The sequence below is a fragment of the Lissotriton vulgaris genome, chromosome 7, assembly GCF_964263255.1.
Source record: "Lissotriton vulgaris chromosome 7, aLisVul1.2, whole genome shotgun sequence".
NCBI lineage: Eukaryota > Metazoa > Chordata > Amphibia > Caudata > Salamandridae > Lissotriton > Lissotriton vulgaris.
In genome coordinates, this window is record NC_141695.1 from 1,700,993,496 (window position 1) to 1,701,013,686 (window position 20,191).

The 20,191-nt window shown below is 44.6% G+C and overlaps 1 protein-coding gene across 2 annotated transcripts in view; it reads left to right on the top strand.

The window, feature by feature from the left end:
• SLC17A9 (solute carrier family 17 member 9) overlaps positions 1–19,058 on the top strand; it is a 94,022-nt gene extending 74,964 nt beyond the window's left edge. For both annotated transcript variants that reach the window (XM_086932842.1, XM_086932843.1), the window contains exons 11-14: positions 6,973–7,088; positions 8,918–8,973; positions 16,647–16,676; positions 17,023–19,058. In XM_086932842.1, coding sequence (XP_086788968.1) covers positions 6,973–7,088; positions 8,918–8,973; positions 16,647–16,676; positions 17,023–17,180 — 360 coding nt within the window. In that variant the 3' untranslated portion in view covers positions 17,181–19,058. The remainder of the gene's footprint in view (positions 1–6,972; positions 7,089–8,917; positions 8,974–16,646; positions 16,677–17,022) is intronic.
• The last annotated feature ends 1,133 nt before the right edge of the window (positions 19,059–20,191 follow it).

Below are 20,191 nucleotides of genomic sequence, written 5' to 3' on the forward strand. Positions count from 1 at the left end.
TGTGGTCACAAAACGAGGCGGGTCCCTTCAGCGCGCCCAGGGTTGGCGTGCAAAATATCCAAAGAATGCTCCTCATATCCACAAAGAGTCGAAGGGACACAACAGGGGACCATGCAAAGATTCTTTATTGCCGCACAGAAGGCATGACGCGTTTCGACGTAATGTCTTTTTCAAATGCCTGCAAGCTGTGTCCTGTTACCGCCGCCTTTCAAACTAACCATCTTGCTCCCATTGGTGGAAGCCCAGCGAAGGTCATTGGTTGTCCTGAGCGCTATCTCACAGTCTCATCGGAGTGCCATCGGAGGACCACGACTCCCAGAAGGCACCATCTCGGCCATATATATTATAATATATATTATATGCAATATTACACATATATATATTATATGCAATATTACATAGTCTGCCGTAGCAAGTATGCAGCTATGGTGTAAACCATTAATCCATTGGAACAGCTTTTTTCTACATTCTTATAGCATGCCTATTTAACTTGAGCCCCGCTTAACAACTCTTCACAAAAAATTCCAGAATAAAATGTACATGAACTCAAGTTTTATTCTAGAACGTTTTTGTTCATACTCTATTTACAAAGGCTTTTCTGGTCTAATTTGAATGTATCCTCAGGTGATTTAATTTTTTTATTTCTTTTCTCCTAAAACAATATATACATAAATGGTAGGGTTCATTAAAAAGCTGAGTTCTGGACCCAGTAGTGACAAGCGTAGCAAGCTCCATTTAGCAAGTCAAAAATTTTGACTCGTCAGTCAAGCAGTGAAAAATATATTCTGCTGCTGCGTGAGGTAACAGTGGACACAACCCACCAAGGCATACTCCATGGGGGTGTGGAGTGCGGAAGAGTTTGAATGGAGGCAAAGAATGCCCTTCATTTTTTTTCATAGTAAGTTCATCGATGTCGAACTCACACATTTTTGGTCTTTGAATGTTACTTAGGGTAACCAAAAACCCTTCCTGGAATCACTAGCCAGATGGCCATTACAACTCCCATATATTTTTTAACAAGCATTGGCAAAGCCAGTAGGTCCCTCTTTCAGACCAATTGTCTCTGCCAACGCCTTTTGTTCACTCTTTACAACATCAGCAAAAATGCTATGCTGTATAGCATGAACTAAAGGGGAGAAACGACACATTGATTCATTTTGTAGGCATGCACATACATCATGATGCATGCGCAGGACTTGGGCATCTTTATTTATTTTTTATTTTATTTACGGATCCATGATACATTGATAAATAAACAAGCATTTACAATGCAATGGTTTCGCCTTTGGAAAAGTTAGAGCTATTGGCATTGCTCATGACATTTTTTTTTTTTTTACATATAAATAAATGGCATTGTTATGTACATTGCCAACAGCTCTCTCAGCCCACACAGCTCTCTCAGCCCACACAGCTCTTACAGCCCACACAGCTCTCACAGCCCACACAGCTCTCACAGCCCACACAGCTCTCACAGCCCACACAGCTCTCACAGCCCACACAGCTCTCACAGCCCACACAGCTCTCACAGCCCACACAGCTCTCACAGCCCACACAGCTCACAGCCCACACAGCTCTCACAGCCCACACAGCTCTCACAGCCCACACAGCTCTCACAGCCCACACAGCTCTCACAGCCCACACAGCTCTCACAGCCCACACAGCTCTCACAGCCCACACAGCTCTCACAGCCCACACAGCTCTCACAGCCCACACAGCTCTCACAGCCCACACAGCTCTCACAGCTCTCACAGCCCTCACAGCCCTCACAGCCCTCACAGCCCTCACAGCCCTCACAGCCCTCACAGCCCACACAGCTCTCACAGCCCACACAGCTCTCACAGCCCACACAGCTCTCACAGCCCACACAGCTCTCACAGCCCTCACAGCCCACACAGCTCTCACAGCCCACACAGCTCTCACAGCCCACACAGCTCTCACAGCTCTCACAGCCCACACAGCTCTCACAGCCCACACAGCTCTCACAGCCCACACAGCTCTCACAGCCCACACAGCTCTCACAGCCCACACAGCTCACAGCCCACATACCCTCCCAATCTGTCCAAAACTGCATCAAAAAGACGCAAAACTCACCCTGAAACGCTCATGTCAGACCCATACTTCTGTTCTAGCAAGAGTACATTAACCATTTACCTAATTTTGACATCAAAAAGACGTGCACAATGGAAGACTATCATATATTCCATGCTTCAAATCACCTACACCAGGAAAACACCTCATGGTCTCGCTTATCGGCCACTCCTTCGCCCTGCTGCAGGGCGGACGTTACAATTTCTCTATACAATAGTAACATTCTAATGCAATCCTCAAACGACAAACTAGCAATAGAGGCTGAGACCTTCCCTATCCTCAAGAAGGAGGTGAACAATAAAAACGTACATACCCCTACCCCACCTTGTTTCCTGACTAATTTATTTTATTTTGAAAGATTTGTAGTGCGCACAGATACCCTAAGAGTTTTCCCGGCACAGAATAGAAGCAGATAGGTTGTCCCCAGGCCAGCCACTAGAATAATCAGGTCTTCAAGTTCTTGCGAAAAGCAAGTAAGGAATTGCAGTTCCTAAGAAAGGCAGTCCAAGAGTTCCACAGTTCAGGAACTCGTAGGCAAAGGAGCAGCAGTTCATACAAACCAAACAAATACTGGGTATGGAAAATAGCGGAATAGGAGTAACCAACCAGAACCTGCATTATGGAGGCGCCAAGCCATGTTTGGCATTAAACATATAGCACAATGCCTTGAACTCTTACTTAAACCTATCCACTCTAGAGTCCTCTTCTCCGGCGGGCTTGAGAATCAATCTGTGACTTGCTGACCCAATGCCCATGCTTCCCCTGCCCCTATTAGGGCAAACAGATTCGCTCATCCCTGGACTCTTTTTCCCATCCTCCGACCTCTCCAGCGATGTTCTCTCTGGTACTCCCAAAGAACCCTCCTGTGCCCAGAAGTTCTCCTTGTTCGAATCTATACCCACTACCTTGATTAACCTCTTGCGACCCAGGTCCCCCACTCAGCTCATAATACCCAGCCCTTTGCACGCACAGTCTGTAGGCACATGGGGCTTTTTAAATAAAGTAGCAAAATATCACAAATAATGAAGTTTGCCATGGTGGTTCCTCTGCATAAATATAAGGTTTTCATATGATCAAAAATAAATTGATTTCATACAAAATAAGCACATTTGGCTGCAGAGGGTCCAAGGTCCAGACCAACCAGGTCCGGGGTGAGAAGGCTCGGAAGGTGCAGGGCGACTGAGGTGCGGACACTGGGCTCGGGGCTTTCCAGACCGTGCTCCACCAGTGCTCGTAGTAAGTCCTGTGGTCGCAAGCTGTGTTTAAGGCACACTTGCAGAGCCCCACCCTCTTCAACGTCTACATGAGCCCCCTCGCGGCCATCGTACGCAAACACAACCTCAGCATAATCTCCTACGCCGACGACACCCAGCTGATCCTCTCCCTGACCAACGACCCCACCGCCGCCAGAGCCAACCTGCACGAAGGGATGAAAGAGGTAGCCGAGTGGATAACGACCAGCCGCCTGAAACTGAACTCGGACAAGACGGAGGTCCTCATCTTGGGCCCCTCACCCTCCGCCTGGGACGACTCCTGGTGGCCTCCCGCCCTGGGCACCGCACCCAAACCGACAGACCACGCACGCAACCTGGGCTTCATCCTGGACTCCTCCCTCTCCTTGACCAGGCAAGTCAACAACGTCTCCTCGGCGTGCTTCAACATCCTACGCATGCTACGAAAGATCTTCTGGTGGATCCCCACCGAGACCAGGAAGACCGTCACCCAGGCCCTCGTCACCAGCCGACTGGACTACGGCAACGCCCTCTACGCCGGTACCACCGCCAAGCCCCAGAAGAGACTCCAGCGGATCCAGAACGCCTCAGCCAGACTCATCCTCGACATCCCACGAACCAGCCACATCTCCGGACATCTGAGAGACCTTCACTGGCTCCCCGTCAACAAAAGAATCACCTTCCGCCTCCTCACCCACGCACACAAAGCCCTACACGACCAAGGCCCGAGCTACCTCAACAGCCGAGTCAACTTCTACGCTCCCAAACGCCACCTCCGATCAGCCAACCACGCCCTCGCCGCCGTCCCCCGCATCCGAAGAGCGACTACAGGAGGAAGGTCCTTCTCCTACCTGGCCGCCAAGACCTGGAACTCCTTCCCTCCCGACCTGCGCCTGACCCAAGACCACCTCTCCTTCAGGAAGAAGCTGAAGACCTGGCTGTTCGAGCAGTAGCGGCACCCCCCCCCCCCCCCAGCGCCTTGAGACCCTACGGGTATGTAGCGCGCTTTATAAGTGTCATTGATTGATTGATTGATTGAGTGCACCGACTCCCGCTGCAGCGCCTCGTTCTCCTCTGGCAGAGCCCGCAGAAGCTCGGGCAGAACAGCAAGATGCAGGGGTTTGAGGTCGGACTCGCCCCCCTCACACAGGGCACCCAGCAGCTGCACACACAGCAGCCTGTGCTCCGTCCCGCAGTCTCGGAGAACCCGCGGCAGTGTCGAAAACAGGCCCGCGCGCTGCGAAAAGTCCAACCGGCCCCCGCGCTGGGCCGTGCGGGAGATGAGAGCTCGCAAAGGCGATTCGCACTCCCGGGGACTGCACAGGCGGCGCAGGATCACCTCATCCTCCTCCATGAGCTGCGCTGTGCGGGAGCGGCTGGAGGACGCAGGCTGTAGGCTGTTTCTCTCGGGGACCAGGGAAGCGTGGAGGCTACGTGGTTCAGGCAGAGGTGGGTGGAACGGCGCATGGACAGCGGGAGGAGAGGGGGGGGCGGGAAAGGAACGGACAGCGGGAGGTGGGGGGGGCGGGAAAGACACGGACAGCGGGAAGGGGGGGGGAGGGAAGGCACACACTCACCTGGACTTCTTCCGGCGGCCCTGGTCGGCATTAAATGAGGAAAACAAACACACAAAAAAAAAACCGAAACTCCGCCCACAGCCCAACGACGATGCAAAAAGGATGGAGAGGGAAAAAAATGCAGGAACGCCCACGAATCTGGTCCGTGAATGACCGACAGATCTCTGTTCCAATGGCTAGCCTCCATTTATGGAGCTAGCCAATGGAACAGAGGGCGGATTCAAGTCCCCCATACTGAAAACTAAAGATTTCTCCTGGGGGCAGAGCTAAAGCTCCGTGCCCCAGGCGAAACCTAAAAAATGAGATCTGAAAATAGAGTAGTACGAAAGCCCTTTCATTAATAAAGAATGGCTTTCAGCAATCTGTTGGCTGACCCTCTCAAAAAAAAGAAAATAGGCTTTGTCGTGGAGGTGGGCAAGGGAGAAGTGGGTCTGGGTAGCAGGTGTGGTGGAAGAAAGGTGAAAAGAGTGAGGGAGCAAAGAGGAAGGGCTGAAGAGATGCATGCATGGGAGAGAACACACAAGCATATGGAGAAGCACACTGATAAAAGCAGCATGGAGAGTGGGAGTGAGAAAACGCATATGATGGAGAGAGCAACAAAGTTTGCGAGGGGGGAGAGAAGTACATGGATAAGTGAGAGTAACACTGAATGCGGGCATGTGAGTAGCACACAGGGAGAGGCTGGAAAACACATGCACTCATATAATACTTAAGCAGAAAGAAAAAAAAGTAGGTTGTTCCCTAAAAGTGAGCAGTAGAAGGACATAAGTAAGGGGACTGCCCTCCAGGGACAAAAACAAGATGGAGGAGGCAAGCCATCCGATAAGAAACAGGCAAATGAGTCACAATAAGGCAAACCAATAGTAAGCAATTAGAAAGCTTGAAGCCCACTGCTATTCTTGGTAAGCTGACATTAGGCCTTTTGAACCCAGACTGCTTGTGCTGTCTGATTGGCTCGACCTTAAACGTAAGCAGAGGTAATTGAGGACAGTGACTCAGTAGTCGGCATAGCTCAAAATAACGTCCTAGGCCAGTGCCTATTTGGCATGAAAAAGCTGTGGGCAGAAAGTACTACAAGCATTGATACTTTGCAAAGCTGTGGTTTGTCCACCAGGCATTGCTGCAGCCAGTATCTAGTGAATCCTATGGGAATGGATACTAGGTGCAGGGAATTTACAAAGGCCACACCATGCATTCAGTGCCGAAGAGGCATTATGGATGGGGGGCTCAGCCTGAATATCACACCAAGTGCACAGAGTACATGTATGCAGTGTCTGCCCGGCATGTATGGCCCATTGAGGAACATAGCACATAGACTGCATGAAGTCCAGAGCCTGTACTCTTTGTTCTCTATAGCTTGGCACTTAAAGCATGCATGTGTGCTGTGTATCCCACAGATTGTACCAGTTTCCTTCAGGCATGACACTGCGAATGAGGAGTAGCTGCAGGACATGCTCGATTCCCTGTACCGAAAGTACTTGTGGTGTTACTATAGTTAGCGCACAATGTAGGATCCAAAGAAATCCACTGAAAAGAAAACTTTACGAAAAGGACATTTATTGATTGAAATTGACCTGTAATGGTTTGCTGTGCAATTAACTTATAAGTAGATTTTTTTTAAAATACTTCACTGTGTGGCCCTGTCTCTGTATGTTAAATATCTAGAGTCCTATCAGGTTCCTGACACTTTGTCAAGCGGGATTACTGTGTTTGCTACTCGATTAAGGGAATATCAAATTCAGGCCTTTCATTAACCTGTACCATTCAATCCATGGGGGGAAATTCAATCTGGGCTCTGCAGACCCTTCAGCTTGGAAAGAGTAACTGTGTGGATTATTAAAGCAGGATGATTGTGAGTCTGTAGGTGTTAGGAGCCCTCTGGTCACATCCTCTTCCACTCGTCTGTGGTGAATGATGACCCTATCCGTCTGTGGTGGATGATGACCTTGGCCCTGCTCTATTGATGGCGATTCTCTGATCATTTCCCCCTCCTATCCCGATTTGTTGAGGATTTCTTCTACAGCCTCTGCCCTCTGCATGTTGTATGATGCTCACACCGCTGCTCTTCTCCGCAGGTCATTGGCATGGGGGTATCCAGCTTTTTTGTCCTGTGCCTGGGCCACACAACGAGTTTTCGGAACGCTATCATATTTGCCTCAGCTGCCATTGGGCTCCAGACGTTCAACCATAGGTGAGGCTTGTTCTGTGTTAACATTGCTCTTCATGTTTAGGTGACAATGTTGTTGCCTTTTCAAGTTTTGATGTATTTCAACAAATATTTAATTTGAAACCGTCCGATAGTTATAAATATGAATTGTTATGTAACTCTATTCTTGATTACCTCCCAAAAGATTTTTCTTTAAATACATCTTCTGATTTGGAATTCAATATCAAAACAATAGCTTATTCAGCTTATGTAGTGTCATTGTTATATAAAAAAATTGAATAATTCTAATATGGGTAATGTCAAATTAATAGCTACATTTTGGAATTCAGAATTAGACTTGTCGTTATCTATTGATATATGGTGAGAAATTTGGTTGAATTCTGTTTGAAGTTGATTGCCTGTATCTTTTAAAAAAAATTATTTGGACAGAGTTTTTATAGCGTGAACTTGACCCGAAGGTATTGGGTATCAGAGTGCATTACATAGCACCGGTTGCGTTGAAGGAGGACCATTCAATTTTTTTGTTAGGCACAGGGAGATTAAGTGATTTGCCCAGAATCGCAGGATGTTCAGCGTTATTGCCGAGACTCGAACCCAGTTTGAGTCAGTTGAGGTTGACTGCCCTAGCCGTTAGGCCAACTCCTCTCCCCAATCTTTATATCAAAATATTTCCTTTATACTTTTTAATTGTCTCTGGACCCCCTTTATATCATGCAAAACGTTTAAATGTGTCTAATTATTGGAACTGTTCTTTAAATACTGGTTCGTTGAGACATATGTGATATGATTGTCATAGTTTTACGAAGTTTTGACATGAAGTTTGGCAGGTTATTACTCAAATATCACAGATACTCTATCATATACTATAGTAATTTGTAAATCCTCTTCACTCTCCACTAAAATGTATCTAATGATCAACACACTTTTTGATTTCTTAATATCTGCAGCTTTAAAATCAATACCTACTTATTGGAAAAATGCCTCCTTATTATCAGTTCAGGCATGGTGGGCGTGGATAATTTTTATTAAGAGAGGAGCTAATTTGACATTATGTGGTATTCATAATCAGAATTATCAAACTGTTTGGAAACCAATTGATGATTATTTAGATTGAAATCATTAAGTAAGTTTTATTATAGTTGTTGTTATGTATAGGTTTAACACTTAACTTTAGTAGCTCCATAAATTTCTAGATATAGATTTTTAAATGTCCCCTTTTAATTTTTCTTACAGAAATAGTATTTTAGTATTATAGGTACCTTGTCAATTAATATTGATGCTTATTTCTAATATATAGTGTTTATTTACCCACATACTGTTTTACTTGATAACCATTTTTACCTTTTCGGAGCTCTTTTTTGTATATTCCTTTTTGTCAAACATTTATTAAAATATTGTCAACAAATAGTCGTGTCAGTACTGTCATTCGCAGTGCTGGCAATGGCGATGTGTGGTGCAAGCTGCAATGGTCTCCTGAAGAGGGTCCTGGCACTTATGTTTTTTCCAAATTAAGCCCTGTAGCCACCGCTGATCCAATAGACTTGAAAACATCCTATAGCATTGTAAATTCAGTGCATCCTTAGTCTCACTGTGTGGCCAATCAGATAACTAGAGGAAACAAGCTTTAGAGGGGAGCGCTTTTAGGTGCATGCTTAGTTCCTAAAGAAAAGGTCTAAAAGCGTTTTCATGTAGGTTTTCACATTTTCTTTTCTTCCATTAATTCCCTACATCTTTTGTACCATATTAAGCGGACTTCTCCAATGCTGCTCATTCGAAATCAGTCTCTGTTTCTTTTGATCTCAGCCAGTCTGCTTATTAGTAATTCTGTATGTCCTCCCATTCTTTCTCTGCAGTGGAGTGTCTGTCAATGTCCAGGATCTGGCTCCCTCCTGTGCAGGATTCCTCTTTGGTAAGTAGGTGTGTTTTCAATAATTGAAAATATAGTATGGGGTGTATTGCAGCAGTCAGTCACAGACTCTGTAGGCCTGAGTAATGATGAGAGGTGGGAGACTTGTTGAGATGCTAGTTTTGTCAGTGCAGGGTCTAAGATTTGTTTTTTGCATCCAATGTCATCATCAACCAGGAGCGAATGGGCTTGCGATATCTTCAAACTCTATTGGCATATTCTGTTATATTGGCCTGAGGGAGACTTCAGCTCTTGATTTTGGGTTCCTTTTTTCTACTTGATGTAGTCTATGGTATTTCAGTTAGTGGCTGCTATATCCTGTGCTGTATTTCTGTAAATAGCCTCCCATGATGTCTGCACGTACACTTGGGATCCCACCGACTGAGGAAGAGCCGTCTGATCTGAGGAGGCCCTTTAATGTACAGTCGCGCTGGTGATGGTATTGAATGAAAACAGGCAAGAGGATGTATCGTATTGCAGATTTATGTAATGCTTTCTACTCCTGAAAAGGCATTGAAGCACTAAACAAATAAGTCCTACTCTAGTCTGTGGAGGCCAGAGTTAGTTTCTAGAGCTGGTTGTAAGTATTGGCTATTGCCATATATTAACCTTCATTATTAGAGTTGCTATACAGATTAGTTGCATGTTGTTTCTAGTGCAGTTAATTGTTAATCATGCCGATGCTTAAATTCAATCAATCAATCAGGGGAATTGGAAGCATACCACTCACCCATGAGGGTCTCTAGGCTCTGGGGGTCATGGAGGAGGGAGGTATCCACTCCGTTCAGTTGAAGAGCCAGGTCTTGACTGTCTTCTTGAAGATGTTCAGCCGGGGTGTGTCTAATGTCGGCCGGGAGCTCGTTCCAGGTCTTTGGCCGCGACGTAGGAGAAGGCTCTTCTGCCTGTTCTGGCTCTGAGGATGCGGGGGGATTTGGCGAGGGCGAGGTCGGAATATCGGAGGTTTCCTGTGGGTAGGTGGAAGGAGATTCTTTTGTTGAGGTATTGGGGTCCGGTGATGTGGAGACATCTGTAGGCGTGGATGAGTATCTTGAAAGTGACTCTCTTCTCGACGGGGAGCCAGTGAAGGTTCCGCAGGTGTTGGGTGATGTGTTTGTGTTGAAGTATGTCGAGTACGAGTCTGGCTGCGGTGTTCTGAATGGTCTGGAGTTTTTGGAGCAGAGACTTGTTGATTCTGGCTTAGAGGGCGTTACGGTAGTCGAGTCGGCTGGTTATGAGTGCGTGGGTGACAGTCTTTCCTGATTCGGGGGGATCCATTTGAAGGTCTTTCAAAGGAAGCGTAGGGTGCTGAAGCAGCTGGAGGCGACTGCGTTGACCTGGCGGGTCATGGATTATAGATTATGTATGGATTTGCATTACTAATTGTGTCTGTGATTAAAGGGAACTTATGTAATGAAGTACAGAATGTTTATTCAACTAACGTTGTCCTAGTGTATTGTGTTTTCCAATGGAAGTCGTGTTATTAGAGAATTTGATTATACATATTTTTGGTCCTGCTTTACAGGGTGGTTCAGTGAGTCTGAGGGAATTTAGTGTGGAAGATCAAGCAGTTTAGGGCAGAAGGAGACCTGTACTGTCATTCCATAATAGGGGTGTGAAATAAGTCTGTTATACAAGTCATGCACATTTTGGTGTTGTCATGCCAAGGATTAGTGGCACAAGAGGGCATTTTCATGACTTATTTGTTTATATTTACATAGTTGTATCCTTTAGCTCAGGGTTCTCCAAAGTAGGTCCTCAAGGGCCAGATCCATGCCAGATTTTCAGCATATCTCCATTTAGATAAATGTAGTTATTTTAATAATCTGGCATGGATCCGGGCCTCCAGAACTGACATTGGAGAATCCTGAATTAGATTATGTGAGCACTGTAAATTGTCAGAATTTCATTAAGGCTTAGTAGGTGCGCTTTGTAGAATAAGGCCTTCATCCTCCTTTCCAGGTGTAAACTGGTGTTCCACCTTTGTGGGTGTTTGGTGGGTAAGAGTTTGAGCAGATCATTCAAGTTTAAACCGATGTAAAATTGGGGTGAATGATGTTAAGTATTTGGGACAGGATTTTGGCTGCGGACCATTGAAGTAGTAGCCTGGTGCCGTCAATTAAAAACACCTGCACCAATTAATAAGGATGAGTTTTGGGTTTAGTAGAATAAATGGAATGGGATGTAAGAGAAGCTCTTTGAAACAGTGGAACTAGCAATTTGTCATCCTACGTCACCCAAAGTATTTGACCCTAAGTTTCACAGTAATGCACTAACACAAAATGGCAATGTGGAGTTTAAAATGAGGAAAATGTGATCATTTTCTGCATATAGAAAACTCACATCTGTAATTTAAAGGTATTCTGAAGTTAAAAGTTAGGTATTTTTTATTTGGTAGGCAAATTCACTATCAGGAGTAATCATAAGCCATTAGCAACGCTACTGGCAAGGATACGTATGGGAAAAGCCTCTGCCTCTGGTGGTTGAAGTATTATTGAAATATTAAAAATGACTCCGCATACGTTCTTTCATAAAATATCATTGAAAGAAGTGGAAAGAATTATGATGAAGCTTTAGTAGCTTAGTATTCCTGGGAGGGCAGGGCACAATATCCAGAGGAGAATGGAATCCGTATTACAGAGAACATGTAAGTTAGCGTTAAAGGGTTGGATATCAAAGTCTAGTTGAACTACGATATAAGGCAAATCTTGGAAGTAAGACTTGGGGTATCCTGGAGGAATTATTTGTTGAGGAGGAGAGGGAAATGGTTTGGAGGTACAATGTCATAATTATAAGACATAAAGTTGGTTTTGAGCTATGTAGAATAAAATGGAGAATACTTTGAGGCGACCATTGGCCACTATGGCCATTGATATATGGATGTGTGGTCATTGATGTGTTTGTGCCCATTCAGTTCGGAAAAGGCCAAGTTAAGCCTTTTTGGTCATGGTAGAATGTTTTAGTAAGTGCCTAGGTGTATGCCTGGTTGAGCCTGTGCGGTACAAAAGGGGGTGGTGATGGACGGAGCATCTGAACCAATCAAACACTCACACCCAGTCAACAGATCTGGGTTTAATCCATCACAGTTCTTTAGCCCACTCTGCCACCCCAGTTCAGACATGGCCATATGCAAATCAGTCTGGCCCTGTGCTTCATGGGAACCGTCCAGCACGAACTGCCAAGCCATGCCTTCCGAGGACCGGTTTCTGGCATTTCTGCCCAGCTTGCTTGAATCCAGTGGCAAAGTGAGCAAGGGACTCACGTCTGAGCATACCCTGCCAACTTATGGCGAACAAAGCGGTACAAAAGGGGGTGGTGATGGATGGTTGAACATGTGAGCACACAATATGTAGAAGTTTCCTGTCAGCATTATTCAGAGGGGTAGGTGTTCCTAAAAGTGTGGAGGTTACAGCTCATGACTGGCACATGAAAGTCTGGGTGTGGAGCATAGATGTAGATCTTTATATCTCCAAGTGGGTTATGGTAAAGTTGAAAGAATCAATAAAGATTTAAACGGCAAGACAAAGCCAGTGTCAAAGGGTGTGTAAATTGAATGGAGTTGATGTAAAAAAAAATATTCCGGGACTATGAGTTGGACACTCACGTTTTTGTTATATGAGTTGATGAGGTACACACACGCCTGTCTTGAAGTTGCAACAAAGCTGGATGAGTATTTTAATTCAAGCAGAGTTGTCTGTGGAAGAAGATGGAGAGAGATCTTCTAAAACATTGTGTATTTATTATCATGATGAAACAAATGTGTGCCCGTTATGCAATTAGCGCTTGGACAGTGGCTAAAGCTAAAGAGAGGTGCTCGGGTCCAAACTGTAAAGTCCATTTTATGGACCAGTCACAGATTTTATGAGGATATTGCAGTTTAGTGAATCTTAACAATAGTATTTCAGTTATTGTTAGCGACAAGAGTAGCGATAAGAGTATTATATTTTAGTCTCTCTCTTTGGTAGTAGGAACTCTCAATAAGCAAACAGTAGGATGAAGAAATAAAGATGGCAGAGCAGTCTCATAAGAGAACATGGATGCTAAAAAAGTTATTGATAAATGTAGAGACGTGTGAAGGAAAGGAGGGAATGGAGTGATAACAAGTTCAAGTTTAAATACTTTATTCGACAACATTGTCATAAAAGCTTTCATCCCTATCTAAGCATAATAAATACTAATCTAATAGTAAAAAAAACATATTAAATGGCATACAATATTGCATTGTTGGCGAATAAAAATCTTTAAAATTTACACATTAAAAGTATCATCACAGTCCAAAGGAAGTTCATGTAGTTCATGGGGGTTTTAAAGTGCGCATGCGTATTATCCAAGCCCATCCCAGGAACTTGGCGACTGCAATTACAAGTTGAGGGGCACAATTTGATTTCAGGACCCTGTAGGCCTCGAGGCATCTCCTTGTGCCCAGGTTTTTGCATGCAGGTTTCAGCCATCTGCTCCTTGGGGCAGCGTATAATGGACATACGAATAAAAAGTGCAAAATATCTTCTGCATGGGATTTACAATAAAAGCATGTGCTAACGTTATCAGGGGACCATTTAACAGTAAAAGCATTTAGGGGTAGGGTGCCGACTCTGAACTGAAAAAACAATTTCCTATCTAGAGGCTTGGAGATCAGATCCCAGTACAATTCAAACATAGGGAGTGTTTTTATCTCTAAAAACTGGGATGTCAAGGCAGGGGGTTGGCTGGAGACCAATACGGCATTATTTATCATTTCCCAATATAGCTTTTTTAATGCATTCTTGGAAGGAAAGTCATCTGGCTCGGTTTCAGACCACAAGTGTTCAAGGTGCAATTTTTGAAGTAGTTTCCTCACCTCTTTTAACCAAACTACTTTGTGAAAGGTGTCAGAATTGTCAACATCCAATAAGGCAGCAGCATAGTGGCTCAGTTCCGGGGTGGTTTTTATACGCCTCCAATATAGGAGGGGGCGAAGTCTAATCATGTCCTCAATCCTTTTCCTCCCCAGATCATAAAGGAGAGGAGTGGTGGGGGTACTCTGTGGGACTCCGATTAAGCCTCGCAGGAATTTATTTTCTGCCGCTGATAAACCATTCAAATTGGTGAAGCCCCAAAGTTCTGACCCGTAAAGACATGCACCCAGCACTTTCATGCCGTAGATCTCCAATGTTGGCTGTATTGGTTTTGAAAATGAAGTTTTATGCTTCTTTGTTATTGCCCCTGCCAACTGATTATATTTTAACATTACAAAGTCCATATGAGATCTCCAATTCATGCAAGCATTCATAGAGATGCCTAGATAGGTAAAGGCGTCAACTTCTTCTAAGAAAGCCCCATTATAGACCATTTTCCCCTTGTATTTCTTTGAGGGATTCAGGTTCATAAATTTTGTTTTTGATGTATTTATTTCTAAGCCTCGGATCCGGCAGAATTCTCCAAAAGCGTTTAGTGTCTTTTGTAAGCCGCTAGGGGTCCGCGAGACCAGCAAGGTATCGTCCGCGAACATAAGTACTGGAACTCGCTTCCCATCCAGTAATGGAGCATCCGTCGGAGTTTGCTTCAGAAAATCCACAATGCCGTTTATGTAGAGGGAGAATAGCGTGGGAGCCAGGACACAGCCCTGTCTTACTCCTCTCTCCACAGGAAAGCGATAAGAGTATTATATTTTAGTCTCTCTCTTTGGTAGTAGGAACTCTCAATAAGCAAACAGTAGGATGAAGAAATAAAGATGGCAGAGCAGTCTCATAAGAGAACATGGATGCTAAAAAAGTTATTGATAAATGTAGAGACGTGTGAAGGAAAGGAGGGAATGGAGTGATAACAGATCAGAAGCTGGTAGACCGAAGAGATGTAGTTATGATTTTGCTGAGAGTTCCCTATGAGAGTGCAAATTAAGAAATGTAATATGTGGCTTTCACTTGTTACGACGATGGGGTGAGGACGAAACAACACAGTTGAAATAACACAGCAAGAAAGCACTGAATACATTCACTGACTTCTCAATTGTTACATTGTATTTCTTTCGGGTATTTTTCTTACGCTTTCTTTGCAAGGAACACAGATATGTAGTGTGTGGAAGTTCCCTCTTCCACTGAAACGTTCAATATTTCTGATTGTAATCACATTACATCTAGGCCTGGGTGGTAAATTCTGTTCCGCTCGCGGAATTTGAGTAATTTCATATTCCGCGGAGAACGCAGATTTGGCAAAAATTCTGCGATCCTCGGCTTCGCAGAATTTTTGCGTCTTTCGCTTTCAAAACACGTGTTCGTGAGATATTTCCACCCGAGCATGCAAACAGCGTTCGCAAACAGAAAAAAAGCAATGCGAACGGGCGGGACAAGCAATTCCGCATGTTTGCAGAATTTCTGCGTGTTTGCTGAGATTTTTTTACTGTTTTGCTGAGCTTTGTGTAGAGAGACTACGCAAAATCCGCACACCCCTAAATTTACATCGTGCTTGTTATTGACTTGACTTTTGGCAATCAAAGGCTATGGTGAGGAGGGAAATGGATCTTTCAGGGAGTTTGACAAAGTATTTGATACCTACCTTTAAGCCAGATGATATTGCAGATGTAATATCAATCTGACATGTGAGGAGTAGAGGGAAAGGGCTATACATGGGGCATGTGGTTGGTAAACATGAAAAACATTCAGACGAAATTGTGAAATTTTTATTATGAGTTTTGAATCTTTTCCTCTGAAATCACAGGTATATAGATTGCCGCCCTGAGGAGTTTGTATGTACCAGTGCGAAACGTAGGACCATAATTTCTATCCTAATACTTCTTTAAAAGGGTGGGAGCGTCTGTACATGACTTCATGGTGATGTAGAGAAGCATGAGAGTCTAGCCCGCCATCTTGTGACAGTCCTGAGTAACTCTGTGACCAAAAGAGCCCAATGGCGCGTCATTAATCCAGTGCTACCAGGGTCAGTGACCAGTTACTGGTCACCACACCCCCAGGGTAAAATCGTAATATTTTCAAACATAGGTTTTGTAGATCTGTGGGAAAATTTTGATTTTGCCCTCCTCTGGTTTGTACAATTCACAAATGACCATCATATTTCTTCATTACATCAGGTACATACACCTGATACATTCATTTACCTGGGTGTGAAGCGGCCTCTTTAAGTGGGTCGTACATCCCAGGAGGTTATGCGTTCACACACCTGTATTGCGAGGTGTCGCTCTGCTAGCCTACTTGGTAGGTTACTTATGCAAGGGATGCCATTTCTGCACTGTGACTACTGGGTTTATGTATCTCACACCCTCGCAGACCACTCCCACTCTAGGTGCCGCACCTAATCAAAAAATATTTACAAATAATAAAAGAAAGACTATAACATCGTGTAGAGCAGTAGAAGAAGCTCTTAATGCATTTCTGTAGAAGTGGGTCTTCTCAAGGCCCAAGAATGTATTGCACCCGATAAATAACGTACCCAGTGGTATTGCTATTCATCAGGTGAGATGAAAAGCACCTATACTAGTAATCCAGCCCTAAAAACTGAGTAATAGTAACACGTTATTTAAATGCTGTAGTAGAGCAAGTTATTGTCTCTACTAACTCCTGCAGTAAATTGTGCCTACTTGCAGGTGGCTTGTTGTGCCTACATGTCTCAACTGCCTTGTTATCCACTGTGACTTCATAAAGTAACTTTATTTATACCTACTTATGTTTTATTGTTATCCTTTGTAGGTGTCGCCAACACTGGAGGTGCCCTGCTTGGTAAGCATTGTCTTTACTAACACTCTTTTTTGTGACTGTGGGCTTAGTACCTCCATTAAACCCTCTTCCCATGCCCCCCAATTATCCTTCGGCAAAGTAGGCAAAAGGACAATTTGTAATTTGCTGGAAAAATTGCCTTTGTTTTCTTAAGGACAGGAGTGGCGCAGGGGGGGGGTCTGACACGTTCTCCCATTAGGCCTCCCTCAGTCTCTGAATGGGGAAAGGGAAGGGTTCAGCTTCTGCCTGAAACTATAGGATATTGCCCATTAGGACCACCCCTTATGAGTGTTCTTCCATTGAGTGGTCCTGCACTATTAAGCCTTATTATCTCTCCTTCTGATTCCAGGTGTTGTCTGGGTCTACTTGTCTGGATATCTCATCGAAGTAACAGGCTCCTGGACACCAGTCTTCAACCTGGTTGCCGTAGTCAACAGCATTGGCCTGGTCGTCTTTCTGACTTTTGCTGAGGCACGTAGAGTTGATATTGATCTCATCCACTTGTAGTTGCCGAAGTGGCAAGACCTTCCTTCAACGATGCTGTGATGGGTTGGACCAAGCATTGCTATGCAATACAGGGTATATTTTGCCCAGCTGGGCCAGAGGGAGTAGTCTCTACATGGCGAACTGTTACTTTCAAAGGCCTTGTAACAGTGTTGTTGGAAGGACAGGAAGATCCTACAATGAGGAGGCCAGAAGATTCGATGCGCATATGCAAAGGCATAGTGACTGACACAGAAGCATCGTCGCCCGCAAAAAGGATGGGCGCAGTGTAGCAGAAACGAGCTAAGGAGAGCTCCTTTGGTCCTAAATGTTTTTAACTGAAGATTTTCTCCCTATTTTTCCCCTCCTCCCCCTCCCCATTTTAATCCCAAGCATATATTGCACAAACCCAAATTTAGCGCAACCTTATGCGCTGTTACAGGCTGTGATTCAATGGCAGGCTGTCTTTTACCAAATCTCTATGGTCACTTTAGAAACAAGCAAGTCGATGATCCCCAGCTTTTGTATGGGGTGGCACCATAACTCTGTACACCACGTCCGCTTGAGGATCAGGGCAACTATTCCGAGCCATGTTGTAACCCCTGTTAGGAGTCTGGCATACAGCAATCTGTTCTGCCACCTCAAAAGGTCCGGCGGCAGGATATTCTGTAGCAGATCTTTTATACTGTGAAGGAGGGCGAGTTGGCATCTCCCGAAACGATAAACGTATCTGGGCATACATTCCATCAGAACATGAATTAGTTTGGTGGTAGTTCTGTTTTATCCAGAATGACCTGTTGTAATCGTCCACATGTACTGATGTCAAAGAGATTCACGAATGAGTCACACTCCTGGTGTTGTATATCAGGCAGATATTTATTATAAAGTGGATAGTAGCTGGTGCTAAATTCACTCAAAAGGGCTAAAATGAAGAGTTCGATTGTAGAGAAAAACTAGAAGAACGTTTCAACGCTGTGAAAGACAGAGAAAGTAGATTCAGTGGTTATGGTGGTACCTTTTGTTGGATCAACAAAAGTAATGAGATATAGATATGTATGTGTGTGTATATATATATATATATATATATATATCTCCTGAATCACGGAAGACCCTTCGCTAGACACCGCAATTATGAAACATTTCACAACCTATAATTTGGGTTCTTGTAGACTGTTGTCTCCAGTAGTACGTACAGCAAGAGGGCTATGGAGCGAAGGAAGCCACCCAGTTAGCCACAGACGATTGTTATTTTGGGTATACTTTGGTCTTCGGTGTGCCACAGGCAGTGAAGCAGTAATTACTTAGTCACAATGTTTACTTGTAAGGAAGATTACTTGAGGAACTTAATAAATGATCCTCCGTGGCTGATATTTATATTGGGGCTGTTCAAGCTCTTCAGTATGCCTCAGCTGTTATGTCATCACTTGAAAGCTGAACAGCTTTGGGTGGTTATTTAAGACAGTGATGCAATCTCAGACTCTTCAGAAACTCTCTCTGCTGTTGCTTTTGAGGGCACCTTGGGTTTTAGTGTTCCTGCTTATCCAAATTGTCCTTATGATTGAATGTGACATCAGTCAATATCATATAGTCCCCAGAGGTATAAGAGCAATGGAGTGTTCAGTGAGACAGGTTTTTCCACACAAGTCTTGCAGAGAGGAAAGGAAAGACAGTCATTGAACAATGTGCTGTGTCTTGCAGATAGAGAAGAGTAGTTTTTGAGACTCCATAAAAAATACGAAAACTATTTATGTTTTAAAAACAAACTTTAAAATGACTTGGCACTTTTCAGAAAGTTTTAAATATACAAAGTTTAGGATTTTTTATGTGAAACATTTTGCAGTTGTATTTGTCATAAAATATTTATCTAATATTTCCAATAAATAAAACCATGGACACCTAAAAGCTTGGCTGCAGAAGGGATTGACGATTGTGTCTTCTTATTTAGACCAGGATGGTATTTACTTTTACAGAAATAACAAAAAGTGATGGGTGGAATGCTTGCAAATGTCTCAGCCACTAGCCGCCGCTCCGGCCGCATCCCAAGGTATCGAATGGCCCTGTCGGCAAAAACTGATGGAATTAGGGAGGCAAGGCGACTACCAGTGGCTGGTGTAATGTCCTGCCGGACACATTCTAGTGTTCAAGAGTGTGATGTGAATACACTTTACACCCACCCATCGCAGGCGTCAGCGGTCAGGTGACCCTGGTAATAAAAGGTGCAGGGCGCACGTGACCTGGGCCAGTTCCCAGTACCATACTACTGTGTGTTATGTTATGTTGTTATGTTATCAGTTTTGTAAAGCGCAAACAGCTGCCCCCGCAACGGGGCGTCCCGGCGCTGGAACCATAACACAACCAACTGAAACGAAGGGAAGGGAGGGACCTAAAGGGAGGGAAAGAGATAGGTTTTGGTCGCTCTGCGGAAAGCTAGAATATTGTCGATGCATCGGATGTGGAGGGGAAGGGAGTTCCATAATTTGGCCCCCAATAGTTTGAAGGAGCGCCCTCTGATGCGGCAGAACTTAGTGTGGGGTACCATTGCTAGGTGTTGCCCCATGGACCTGAGATTACGTTTGGGATTGTAGGGGGTCAACAGCGAACGGAGTAGCTCCGGGCCTTCGTTCTTCATGATTTTAAAGGCGAATATGAGGGCCTTGAACTGGATGCGGGCTTCCATGGGTAACCAATGTAGTCTGTGAATGGTCGCTCTCGCCGAGCACCTTCTTGGGAGACCTACTATAGCCCTTGCCGCCGAATTTTGGATCCGTTGGAATTTCTTTACTTCAGTTTTATTTGCTCCTAACAACAAGACACTCGCGTAGTCCAACCTGGACAGGATGGTAGATTGTACGATAAGTTGTCGTGTTTTGGAGTCAAAATAGCCTAAGATGGGGTTGAGGCTTCTCAGTAAGCCAATGCAGGTTGCGGCAACTTTTTTTGTGTGCGACTGGAAGCTGAGAGCAGAGTCCAGCCACACTCCCAGGTTTTTAGCTAGAGTCTTAGGGGGGGGTGCTGGGCCCAGTGATTGGGGCCAC